The following is a 13,596-nucleotide window of genomic DNA, read 5'->3' as shown; positions in this document are numbered from 1 at the left end:
CACAGGAAGCCAAAAGGGTGTCTTTCCCAGATTATAAGGGCTACTTTGTGGGTGTATAGGGTGATGTATTATCCTCGCCCTAATAAAAAGCAGGAGTGTCCACAAACATGACTTAATGAGGGAGGATGAGAGACTCCTGACCCAGAGGTCAAAGCTCCGGGCGAGGCTCTTTATTCCCATTGATCTGCTAGTGCATTTCATTTCCATGCTCTAGGGCCCACTTCAGTAAATTCATTAAGTGCGATTGATACAAGAATCAAGACTTCCTCTGAAACACAATGGCCATGCTTGGAGGGAACTGCCTTGTTTGTGCTGAAGCTATGTCAAGCATCTCTGGCTTTTGTCCTGGTTTCGCACCATTGCGGTGCACTCTGGGGGTTGAGTCCTTAAGATTCTAATCGTATGTTCATTTCCAGCCAGTCCGTTGTGTCGTGGCCTTACGGCCTTGACCTGGGAAACGTGGTTTCAGTGTTGATGAGATGCCGACCGCAGATCGTTCCTTGCCTCCGCTCATAAATTACGATCCTGGCAAGCAGGTCCACGTCTGTCACTCTTCAAGAATGCAGAATCAAACTGCTGATCTAGGCACAATGCAGCTGATGGAAAGCAGATCTTTATTCACGATGTCAGGAACGCAGAACATACTAAACACCTATGGAACCTGCAATCTAACCAACAGGTTCATATCTGATCAGATCAAGGATGCATCATGTTAGAAACACTGAAAAATAGTTTGTGATGAACATTTAAGGTATCACAATAACCTGTCATGCCTCAAAACGTAGTTGCAGTGCAGCTCTGACCCTTTTGATGTGGCAAAGAACAGGGGCAATGGAAATATGACCTCCAGACCGTGGTCAGAGCAGTCAGTGTCACTTTCAGCTCCTCCGGTGGATGCGCACAGTCCATGCACCTGCTGTGAGTGAGACAGATAGATGCACTGGCAGATAAACAGAGAGACAGGCTTCAGTCCTTGATCACCGGATTGGAGAAGAGACATTTATCTGACAACATCCAAGCAAGAGAATACTAGGCAATAACACAAGTTAGACACAAGCTATCTATCTATCTATCTATCTATCTATCTATCTATCTATCTATCTATCTATCTATCTATCTATCTATCTATCTATCTATCTATCTATCTATCACTGTAAGGCCTATAAACCTTCAAACTTCAAAGCTTTTTAAAACTTTTTTCAAAACTTACAAGGAATCAATTTTCAAGCCAACAATCAGATGCCTTTGCTATTCTTTTCTAGTTTTATTTTATTTTCTAGTTTATTTCAATTTCTTTGATTTTCAGTTTAATTATTCTTCCTTACATTCAAATTATGGTATTCAAATTGTGTCACTCTACTCCAACTATTGTTACTTTTTAGGTCTGACAAAAAAACAAAAACAAAAAGATACTCAATGCATTTCTAGGCTGTTTCAAATGGAAACCCGCAAATGTTTACTGACACAAAACTCATTTATATGATTTTTTCCCCCCAGGTCTCCAGTATTTATACCTGAAACCATTGTCAGTTCACCTCTGTCCTGGCATTTTAGGTCAATCTGAGACAGAAGCTATATTAGAATGCATTGTCATCTTTTAGTGCTGTGTCTCTTTCTCAGCTTCGTCTGCCCTCAGCCCATTCCGAATGACAATGGTGTTTATGTAAAATGTGCTGCCTTTGGGCCACTGGGGCACAGAACACTGCATGCCTGGCCCTGCCACACCACCTTTTACAGCTTTTTATTGTGTTCTCTTTTGTGTCCCATCATCACAAGGGGAGGACGCGGCCATCAAAATTCTCCAAGACACAATTCTTCTCTACGTGTGTGAATGTGTGTGCTCACACACACATTCGGAACAATTAGTTAGAGGCACGGCGTGCTTAAATACAGAGACGATGTTCCCTGAAGCCGTCACTGGGCGAGCGGCAGGCCCGAGTCTGGCACAGCTAGGTTTCCTTGACGTTAATACAGACAATATAGATCTTAATAAGACAAATCTACCTCTCCGAAACTCAGTCCTGACACCCTTTCATTCTTATTCCCTCCCAGGCTCCTTTATCTCCCTCTCTCTCTCTCTCCCTCTGTTTCTTTCTTTCTTTGCTACATTACCAGGGGGTGGTGCATGATTGACAGATGGGCAGGAATAATAATTTTTTTTTTTTGCATAACCTAAGGCCATGCTCTGTGATTGGCTTGCCAGCTGACATCTCCAAACCTCTCTTGTCGTTTTTTCCCCCTCTCTCTCTCTCTCTCTCTCTCTCTCTCTCTCTCTCTCTCTCTCTCTCTCTCTCTCTCTCTCTAATATTGGCCCTGATGATCCTAAGGGGGAAAAAAGTGGGGAGAGAAAAAGATATGTACCTTAGGGAAGAACCTCAGTGAGAGGGAGGGAATCAGAGGACGAGTAGGAGCGTGTGTACGAGTGTGTGAAAGAGACACTTACTCTCCTAACTACTACTGGGAGACACACACTTTCTTCACCCAACTCAAAGAAGCAGCAAACCCTGGAGAATTTTTTTGTTAAACCCCAAAATTTATAATTAATCTCTCAAGCATCCATCTTTTCCTTAAGAATTGCCTGCTGGGACTTAATTTTCCACCCCTATCTAGGAATTCTATGTACTGATCAATAGACAATTTCCATCCACACAAGACATACCTCATGGATTTGTACCTGGTTGGATATCTCATGTGCATGTGGTTGTCCAGCTCTCGGGTGCTTGGAGGCTATCCCATCTGGTGGTGAGTAGCAACGATCCCCACTTTCTGCACCACTTTCTCCAGTAGCACTGAGGGAGAATGCTGGTCAGTGATCATTTTTCAGAGAGCAGTAAATACAGAACACTTTCAGTTGACTGCGTGGAAAAAAGCTTCTCGGCTCAGTCCAAAGAATCTTAACCTCAGCCACTGGAGGGACGGAAATGCTAGCCTGCCTTTTTCCTCATTGCCGTGTTTCGCTCGGCTCCATTTATGTTGAATGTTGAAAATAGGCTGTTTTTGAAGCTTGGAGTATTGTGAAATAGATGCAGTGTGTTTGTCAGAGATAAGGTTAGGTGAAGGTGTCAGCCAGCAGGCTTCTGGATGGGGATATTGTTGTCTTCGCTAATAGCCTCAGCACTCCAGCCGTGTTAGGAGTGTTAATTGGGGCATTAGTGTGGATGTCCCTTGGCTTGGGTCTCAATAAATTCATTGGGGTTTAACCCTAAGTATCATTACACGATAAACCTGAAGCGGCTTTGAACATTTATTTTTCTTTAAAATCATTGTGCTGTGTATTATAAGCATATTTGTGATTTAAAATACGACGATTGTCTATTAACCTGTTCAAAGAAATTCTCCAAATAACCGACTTTCAATATAAAATCTTACTTTCCAGCGTAATTTGTCAATGTATTGCGAAATGTATTGCGAAATGAAGCATATTGAAATAAAAGATTTACGGTTACTTTTCAGTTTATTAATTTGAAATCAAAACCTTTTATATCATTGTGGCATTAACAATTTAGATCAAAGTGAAATCCTTTTATTTACCTATTATAACCAAAATTCTAAACTCATTTTGCTTGATATGTTGAGTTCAGTCATTCAAAAACAAATTAAATAATTAACTCTAATCCTACAGAATATTATAAAAGATTTATAAAATTATATATCATTGAATATATTCTAATATATTAAATTTTAACTTAAATATATTCATAATATACGTATTTCCAATTGTTCAAATTATGTTATTCCAACTTGCCATTATGCTAGTACTGTTAAAGTACTTATGTTTATTAGATTTCTCTACATTCTGCAGGGATCATATTTACCTCTGAATGGTGCTGATATGTCATAGTTCCACTAATTACCCCATCCTCAAAATGCCACTGACCTCACAGGTTTCTCTTGTAACATGAGTCTTTTTGCAAAAATATTTGTGTAGGCGTACGACAAAAGCCCCCCTGGCTTATGATACAATACTTGTCAGAACTAATGTGCTTTAGTAGTCCCAGTTAGCATGTGGTCCCCGCTGCACTCTCGTTCCAAACCACCAGCATCTTCTGGTTTCGTTTATGGAGCGAGGGTTGCCAAACATGCAGTCGCACTCATAAGCTTACACACACAAAGGCGACGAGGCTTAAGCATTATTATTTGCGTGGCTTTACTCATATACTGGTATTTAGTGCCACCAGAAAGAAACTGACATAGAGCAAAGGAGTCTCGAGTCAGTGACCCGCAGCTGTTTCTTCTAACCGACGGTGTAATATTCACCCACTGACAATGCATAACTTCTTTGATTCAGGTAAAATTAAAGTGGGGTGGGGGGGGGGGGGGGAGTGTTGAGAGAAAGTGAGAGCGTGAGAAAGAAAGTGATGCATGGCTGCAGGTAAATGGGTAGATGTGTCATCTTTTCTTGTCTTCTACCTGAAGGAGTCTGAACGGCATCAGCGAACCTGTGGTCCTAAAAAAAAGACAGAAATGGATTAACAGAAAATATATATGTAGCAGGTGAAATATCAATACCAAGAGATTAAATCTAAAATCTACGCATACTTTCAAAACTAGGGATTTAATATGCTCATTTAACGTGACCAAATAAAGTGTCTATTCATGTCTACATTCAAAATCTGTGTTTTGGTCTCATGTAATTTTATATGATGCAGCCATACATTTGTATAACAGTTATTCCCTGACAAATTTAGTTTTACTTAGTTTCATTCATATGATAATCAACAAAATAATTATTAGTATAACAATGTAAATAAACCTGATTTAAATGAAAAAAAACAAATGTTTTAATGGCTATAATAGAAAAAAATAATAATGTGATAGTGTGTTTTCGTTTGTTTCAAAAGAGTCTATCAAACGTATTTGTGTCTTATAGTGAGAATTTATTCCATCCTGGTAGATCCTCTCTTTTAATCCCTTCACATTTGAATGGACTTTAAATCTATGATGAACAGTGTTGCAATAATCAGGCCAATTTCTAGCCTAATCTTTTTCAGCAGCTTACCAGGCCGCTAATATCTGACTTTATCCTCTCAAGATGAACTAATTAAGCTCAGTCTTAAGCAGGGAGAGCTACTGAAAGCGATCAGCCTGTCTAGCTTTGTTCAATTTCACATGCATTACAGATGACGAGCAAGCTGAGACACAATCAGCAGTCACTCCAAATACTAGACAGAAAGGAACAAGGTATTTGTGGCTTATTCCCACAACAGCGCCGCAAAAAGCCACCATCCGTTCAGATCCAGCTGGCTGTTTGCACCGTCGTTCATCTGTTATCAATCAAAACTTCAGCTCGGTTACAGAAGAGGCCTGACCTCAGATGATCAATTCACGGTTTGACCTGGAAACACTTTTCAGTAGCTCTTATTATCTGAAGTACCTGTCAAAACAGCGGAAGTGAACTGTGCAAAACCATAATATTAGATATGTTAGTCATTTAAAAATGTCTTCAAATTAATAACATTAATTAATTAAATGAATAATGAAATTATAAATCAATATTTCCTGAGAAATCAGTATAATGTAACATGGCATTCTGTGCGCAATCCACCTTTTTACTTTAAAAAAATAGATCTACTTATAAAGTTGCAAAATAGCTGAGCAAAACTACAAAGAATATGGATTCAAGCTGCTCTTGTTGTTATTGCAACAAAGCCTATATGCGGATTTAAGGACATGTAGGCTTTCGTTCTTAGTTCTCAAAAAGAAAGAGCCCTTTCAGTCGGAAACATACACAAACACTTGACATAAAACTCTAATTCTGAATTAATTAAAATTCGGAAAACTCTTTTTTTGAGAGAATAGGCATGAAGGAGAGAGCATCGGGAGGCCAGTAAGCATTCTGACCTGCTCTGGTCTCCTGCTGGTTTCAATGGGACTTGACTCATCTCTGCGATAGAGGAATGTCATTATACACCCTTCATACCACCCCCCCACCCCCCACCCCCCCTTCATGTCAGCCGGTGTCACTCCTTTAATGATACCTCAGGAAAATCCACCAGCTGCAATTCAGTGTGAAAGATAATGGGGGCCATTTAGGAAAAGGAAGGTGAAACAGATAGCCCAGTCAGAAGAGTATTACTTTTCAAATGTATTGGTTCAATATCAGTAGCAAATCCAATAGCAAAAGAATTGTGCCACAGCAATCTCGTATACAATCTTTGAAGAAAAGTTTCTATAACTTGTCTTAAAGGCTTCTGTCAGGTGCTTCTTATAATAGAACCTATAAAGGGGTTCCTATTAGGGGATCATTTTTTGGAATTAATTTTAATTAATTAATTTTGTTTTAATAAATTTGTTATTTTGATAAATTTTGTGAATTAAACATACTTTATCAATTATTAAGTAAATAAACTTCATGCGTAAATTAAAAAATTAAGTTATGTGAAATACATAACTTAATTTTTTCAATTAGGCCTACGCATGGTTTATTTACTTAATAATTTTAAGGCAACGGGTTTCCTCATTTTTTTAAGTTGTCAACTGATCACTTTTTACTGTGTAGGGGGGGAGAAAGAAATAAACTTTTAAACATGAAAATATTGTGCAATCATTTGGTGTAATGGGTTCTTTAAATTTGAGTCAAGAGCCATAGGGTTCTTGAATCCCACTAATACTTTTATTTCTAGAAGTGGAGTTTCATATTTTAGGCACATTGAAAAAAATGTGTGTATGGTTTACTTGAAACAGTTTACAAAAATTACACATTTAATTAAATTTGAAATTTTGAAGTAGAAAGACTGAAAAAGTATTTTTTTCCCCCAAAAAAATATTTCTATATTGTAGAAAAGTAACACAAATAAATTGAAACAAGTGATAAAAGCCATCTAAATTCCATTTAAATCACAGTTTTTTTCCCATCTACTCGTGGCTCCCACCTATTGTGAAATCTCATTGGTCCAAAATTCTGCCCCACCAAGCAGTTTTTGATTACTTTTTCATTACCTGATATTTCGTCACTGTTGCAGTTTCGACAATTTGCTTGTTAGGGCACAGAGAGAGGTTTAATAAGACTGACAGTCATGCACAGAGGTGCCTTATTATCTGGATTAAGAAGAGAAACGCACAGTTACTCTCATTCAGGGTTCGATGATGAATGGGTACGTACTACACCTGTGTTCTCTAGATCATCCAGACCACCTGAGGTTATCTCTGGAGTCATCCTATCACACGCACACACACATTTTAAATAGTGACAGTGGACGAGACAGATAAAGATTGCTTGGTGTGTGTGTGTCTGCATGAGAGAGAGAAAACGTGGTGAGAGGTTTCTTTAAAGGTAAAGAAAAAATTCTGTCATCATTTACTCACCCTCATGTAGTTCCAAATGACTTTCTTCCATGGAACAGAAAAGGAGAATTTTTGAAGACTGAATCATTCAGGCTAGCCTTGTCAACTGGATCAGCAGATTCACTGAAAAGATCCAATTGAAGAATGATTGCGAGATTGCAATTATCTCATAATTCTGTATAGTTTTAGAAGAAAATATGGTTAAAAATATTAATATTTTAACAATAAAAGTGCATTAGACATACTATCTGCCCAGTTTGTAGCTACCACATTTTGACATTTGGCAAATGTTTGGTCAGGCTTCCGAATGGAATTGGAAAAACCATCTTGGCTCTAATGAAAACCAAACTTCTACGTCCATCTCAGTTCACTCAGAAGGGCTTTAGGGAGTTGTGTAATACATCACAACTTTAATCAGAAGTGTCAGCTCGCTTACGTAGGGAGTGCCGGTGGAGTCAGAGTTGTTAGTTCTTTCTAGCTCCCTGAAAGCTCTGCTAGTTGAACAGTGACAGGCGGCAGCTCCCGGAGACAGAGCCCCGAAGCCATACGTCACAGTAGTTTCCGCAGCACAAGGCCAGCAGTCTCAAAACTGAGGTTTAGGGCAGAGTTAATGACAACAGAAGTTATCACACTGTCCTTCACTTCGAGCACTGCACCAATGGTAGTACAAAAAAATGTTAACTGGTAGTATTTTGCTATATGGTAACTGGTTCAGACGGGTCATTAACAACAAACCAGCTTCAAGCAGATGTAACCAGCTTCAGGAAGTCTAGCTGGTTTTTAGGTGCCTGTTGAGTAGCCAATGGCCAGCTTGGACAAGTTAGAAACCAACTGTGTTTCATACCAGGAGCTTAAAATGGATTTCAGGGGTATTTACAGCATGATAAATGTTTTATTAAACGCAGAAAAATAATAATGCAAGCATCCTAAACCATTCCTCTTAAAACTGTACTTTGGCAAAATGTTCAGCAATCTAGTCCTAAATAATCAAGACTAAACTAATAAATTGATGTAATTATAAACAGCGTTGGGGAAAGTTACTTTTAAAAGTAATGTGTCATAATATTGTGTTACCCCCTAAAAAGTAACTAATTGGAAAAGTTTAGTTTAGTTTAGTTGAGTTTAGTGAGTTTAGTTACTTTTGCGTTACTTTTTCTCACCATGAGTGGGGCTTGCTTGTTCGTTTTTATAATAACAAAACGAAGTTCTATTTATGGCAAATGTAAAGGCCCTTTCACACCAAAGGAGAAATGAATAAGCCTCAGGCTGAAGAGAATGCTAATTCGCGCTTGTACAGTAGAGGGCGCAACTCAAACAAACCTTTCAGCTGTGCTGTCATTCTAGATTGAAGAAGAATAGGACACAGGAGAATAAAGTTAAACACTTACGCGATAAAAAAAAAATTAAACAAATCTGATGTTTATCTAAAGTAATTTTTGCTTATTATGGTTGAATTGGATAATCCAAGGTCAGCAGCAAAGACATTGGTTAATAAAGTCAGATTAAATACATAAAGTATATTTGTGTAATTTAACATATTTAATTATTGCAGGTTTGCTTAATATTTCTGAGTTTGCATTTCACAATTTTAATTCTTTTTGATGGATACTGAATCTGTTTTTGTTCAAGTGAGATGAGTAAATGCATGGTTACATTTAGGGCCCTATTTTAACAATCTAAGCGCATGGTCTAAAGCACACAGCACAAGTGCACATAGGGTGTGTCCAAATCCACTTTTGCTAGTTTAACGATAGGGAAAATGGTCGGCGCACCTGACATTACATTTACATTTATTCATTTAGCTGACGCTTTTTATCCAAAGCGACTTACAATTGCTATATATGTCAGAGGTCGCACGCTTCTGGAGCAACTAGGGGTTAAGTGTCTTGCTCAGGGACACATTGGTGTCTCACAGTGGATTCGAACCCGGGTCTCTCACACCAACGGCATGTGTCTTATCCACTGCGCCATCACCACCCCTGACGTATGGTCTAAAGGGGTTGTCCCTATTCCCTAAATGAGTAATTGGTGTGTTTTGGGCATAACGTGCAATAAACCAATCAGAGTGTCATCTCCCATTCCCTTTAAAAGCCAATTGTGCTTGCGACATGGCAGATTCAGAAAAACTGAACGCTTCTCTAGCAAGGAAATGAATGGACCATCTACGGGACAAAGTGTACGCACGTTTTAGACCCGCCTATAGGCGCATATTACTAACAAGCTCTAAAAAAATATTGCGGAGAATATTTCAGTTGTCTCAAAATAGCAACGCATCAACAATGCGCCTGAACACACCTCGTTTTCAGACCAGCAGCCCATGGGCGCACAAATGGGCGCAAATGAATTTACTATTTAAACAACTTGGCACAGGACGTGAAAATGATAACTGCGTCAGGCTGAAACTAGCAAAAAAATCACTTGCGTCGCGCATGGCGCTGCATTGCGCCATATGTATGATAGGGCCCTTAGTCTAGAACTACAATGACGATCATGTTTACTCAGCGCACACAACACCTCTGCAATTTCTCTCAACATGGATAGGAGTCAGTAAATAAAAGGGAAAACAAAGTAACTTGCATTACTTATTTGAAAAAGTAACTACAGTATTACAGTTTTTCATTCCGTATAGACAGCAGAATTGTTTGCCAAACTTTGCATTAAGCTTGGTTAAGGGATAAGACAAGCAAACACTGAATTAGACCACCCCGATCCCTTTAGCCACACTTCATCTCTCGTATAACCTGCCACCAAAGACATGTCAGTCAAACCCAAAGTCAGCAAACCTGAACATATAAACTCACCAAAAAAAAAAAAAAAAAGAACTTCGCTTTTTTCCGTTATACTGTATTTGACCAATAATATGTAAAATCCAAATAAGCTTTACATATCTTTATTGGAAAAGGTTTAAACAATGTTTTTCATGCTTGTTTAATGAACCATAAACAATTAAATGTATGGCAGGCAATTTCGGACAGGCTAGTAACAGCGAGCTTGCTTTGAAAGCTTAAGATCCCACCCTCCCTTTAAAGCATCTCCAAAGCAATGCCTCCTTCAAAACACATGAACGCACACAGCGATTCTGCAAAGCGTCAGAGGAGGAGAGACAACATTAAATTACCTCATGTCTCAAAGCACATAACACAACTTACAGGGCTCTAGTTGTAACACCTAACTGCTGCAGATTCATTTCGAAGTTGATAGTGTTGACATGGCAACGTATAAATCCGAGTCTGAGGACGTGAACAGCTCCGGATATAACGTCATGGGTTGCCATCTCGTAATTATGTTACGACTAACGTTAACGCAGCATAAGCTCGATGTTTTGGCTCAGGAGGAACCATTGTCTACAACTCTGCGTAGCCTTACTGAACATGCTGATGAAGTGTGATGTCAGCAGGAACAGGGTGTACGGAGGTATGGAAATACATGTTGTATGCAATATGCAATGAATGAATAAATGAATTGGACGAACTGATATGTACATGTTTTAATATTCAAACCACTTCCATTATTGATCGCTATCAGGATGTGAAGAGAGTTTCAACCAGTATAACAAAGTGTTTATAAAATAAATTGCCTACCCTACCTTTAATGCACATGCACCTATGGAACAGTCAAGACACTAACAGTTTACAGGTGGTAGACAATTAAAGTCACAGTTCCAATAACTCGGGAGATTAAAGAGACCTTTCTACTGACTCTGAAAAACACCAGGAGAAAGATGCCCAGGGTCCCTGTTGATCTGTGTGAACATGCAATAGACCTGCTGCAGGGAGGCATGAGGACTGCAGATGTGGCCAGAGTATGTTTAAGACAGAGCTACAGTGAGACAGGAAGAACAGCTGATCGTCCTTGCAGTGCTAAACCACGTCAAACCACATGTCCCCCCAGATGTGTTTGAGAGCTTGCTAGTGCCTTGATGGAAGAGTGGAGTAACATCTCACAGCAAGAACTGGAAAATCTGATAAGATGCACAGTAGAACTTAAAGCAGCTGGTGGACACATCAGATACTTACTGCTACTTCTGATACTGACTCTGTTCAGGGACTCATTATTCCATTTCTGATCGTCAAATTTCTGTGAAATTTGTTTAGTTTATGCCGCAGTTGTTTAATGTTTTTGTGTTCATACAAAATTTGCTGTAAAAAAAGGCAATTGAAAGTCAGGAGGACGTTTACAAGTATACAAGGTAAATAACGTTCTCTGGTTGCCCAAATTTCCAGATTGGTTAATAACGTGTAGGACACTCTCGTGACTACTTATTCTACAAGTAATTGCCTATTCAATAGGCTACAGGATGCCAAGCATTATAAGCTTCAATAACATTAATGAAAAACATTTCTAAGCAGTTAGCAAGTAAAGTCTTAGCCAAAGAGAATCTAAACACATCCACAGTCAACAGTCCTACAGGTGGACATCATGGTTTTTATTTTGAATGTTGTTCACATGCTTCTACCTGTTGTCCTCTCAGTATGCTTCTCAAGTTTGCTAGCTAGCATTTGCAGCAATCAGTTGATTTTGTTCACAAAGTGTGCTGAAAAACCTTTCTCCCAATTCACTGAAATAAACTACATAAAATAACATCTGTTATTTCGATTGTAAGTATAAGACAATGGGGCAGGCACTTCCTACGAAAAATTCACAGAAACAGACAAGCAACAATGCATTAATCATTGACACACATTTGCAGCAGTGCGTTGTTGTGCTCAAGTGCAACGGCGCTCATTAGCAAGGATACATGGGGTCTCATTAAGAACAGAACAGAAAAGAGATTGAAACAGGTTTGAACATTTTTCAAGGGTAATATTGTTTTAATCTGAAAAGCCCGGAGCAGTTGAAACGCCAATCAAAATTGTGGCGGGAAAAAACCCAAACTGTTGTGTTGATGGAGCTTATGTTCCTGTTCTGACAGAATGAATAAGGAAAAGCCCCATCCTCAGGCTAACCTCTCTCTCTCTCTCTCTCTCTCTCTCTCTCTCTCTCTCTCTCTCTCTCTCTCTCTCTCTCTCTCTCTCAAGACTTTTTTAAGTTAGTGGAAAATGAGATCAGGTCTTAATAAGGCAACTGACCAAATTTAAAGCAGCATATAATTAAACTGAAATGGATACAACTTGGAATATTTGATAAAATTCCAAATATGATTCTGAAAATTCAAGTGATACTTTCCATAAATACTGTAATGTTCCACAAGTCACTGAAATGGAGAATATACTGTATGACCAATGGGAAATTGTAAATGAATCAATTGTGGATTATATTACTGACAGTTAAATTGGAGGCGCTTGTAAAATTACACAAATATTCCATCATTCAAAAGAGGAATTGATTATGACAGGGTGATTCTCTCTCTAATCCTTCTCCTCCCCGTTTCTCTCTCTCCGAGCCTCTCTTCGGTCATCCAGCCTAAGGCACACATGCTTTCCATACATTTGACACAAAAAGGTATGTGTTATTTTCCAAAAATCTCTTATCTTCCTGTCTTAAAATGTCAATTATGAGTTGAGGAAGGGCAGAGATTCATACATAATAATACAGAGGATCTTTAAACATGCTGTTGATCTTGACCGACGTTTGGGATTAAAATAAGCCATGACTTTAATCTCCTGTTGAGAAGTCAAAGTAGTGATAGAGCTCATGCTGCTCAGACAGGCATAGATGCTTTATGGGAGTGATCACTAAAGTGATATACATCTAAGGTGTGATGAGACATGAGAGTGTCCTAACTTAATTGTTAAAGCTTTATATTTGAATGAGCAGCCTATGTGAAGATCTCTCATATAAAACACACCTCAGTGTATCTCCAAGCAGCTCTCAAAAGGAGCAGAAGCTGGCCAGGAATGTGTGGTGAATGTTCCCTGACCTGTCTGAGGCCTGAGGTAGCAGGCCAAAGCTGTGGCCTTGTAATGAACTCAAACACAGCTTTAACAAGGCATCAACCTCAAGAGCTCAAGGGGTCGGATGTCACAAACTCACAAGTTCAAAGAGTTTCTTATTTCTTCTGCCTCTGGACAAAAACAGAACACTCAGCAGTGTGGTCATAGACAGGTGCCTCATCTCCCACTTCTTTGGAGAAGCTGGTGAAGAGCTGAAAAACATTTGGAAAATGACATCAAAATATGTTTTGTCTAGTACGGAGCCCTGCATATGACGTGGAGAAAAAAAATATGTATATCGTGGCCACCAATTAAGAATTCGTTCCCACGACTTACTAATATGTCATCAAATTTTACTAATTCATTACCTCATTTAGGTCAATTGTGCGCAGAATATAATATTTCGTTCCCTCGTTTTACTAAATTGTGACCACTTTGC

General features: G+C 38.9%; 1 protein-coding gene and 1 long non-coding RNA gene across 2 annotated transcripts in view; one reads left to right on the top strand and one right to left on the bottom strand.

Annotated features, from left to right (window-relative positions):
* Window positions 1-773: 773 nt before the first annotated feature.
* Window positions 774-13,577, bottom strand: LOC143710056 (uncharacterized). The gene is made up of 5 exons (XR_013194466.1): window positions 13,258-13,577; window positions 7,306-7,407; window positions 4,411-4,447; window positions 2,660-2,789; window positions 774-940 (listed from the first exon to the last, which is right to left on the bottom strand). It is a non-coding gene; the product is annotated as an uncharacterized LOC143710056 (long non-coding RNA).
* wnt3 (wingless-type MMTV integration site family, member 3) overlaps window positions 2,338-13,596 on the top strand; it is a 30,093-nt gene continuing 18,834 nt past the window's right edge. The window contains exon 1 of the mRNA XM_077200974.1: window positions 2,338-2,742. Coding sequence (XP_077057089.1) covers window positions 2,663-2,742 — 80 coding nt within the window. The 5' untranslated portion in view covers window positions 2,338-2,662. The remainder of the gene's footprint in view (window positions 2,743-13,596) is intronic.

The sequence above is a fragment of the Siphateles boraxobius genome, unplaced genomic scaffold (assembly GCF_051911475.1).
Source record: "Siphateles boraxobius isolate OS27281-9 unplaced genomic scaffold, OSU_SipBor_1 46, whole genome shotgun sequence".
NCBI classification, from domain to species: Eukaryota; Metazoa; Chordata; class Actinopteri; order Cypriniformes; family Leuciscidae; genus Siphateles; species Siphateles boraxobius.
The sequence above is the reverse complement of the archived record's forward strand: the minus strand, read 5'-3'. Positions and strand labels throughout refer to the sequence as shown.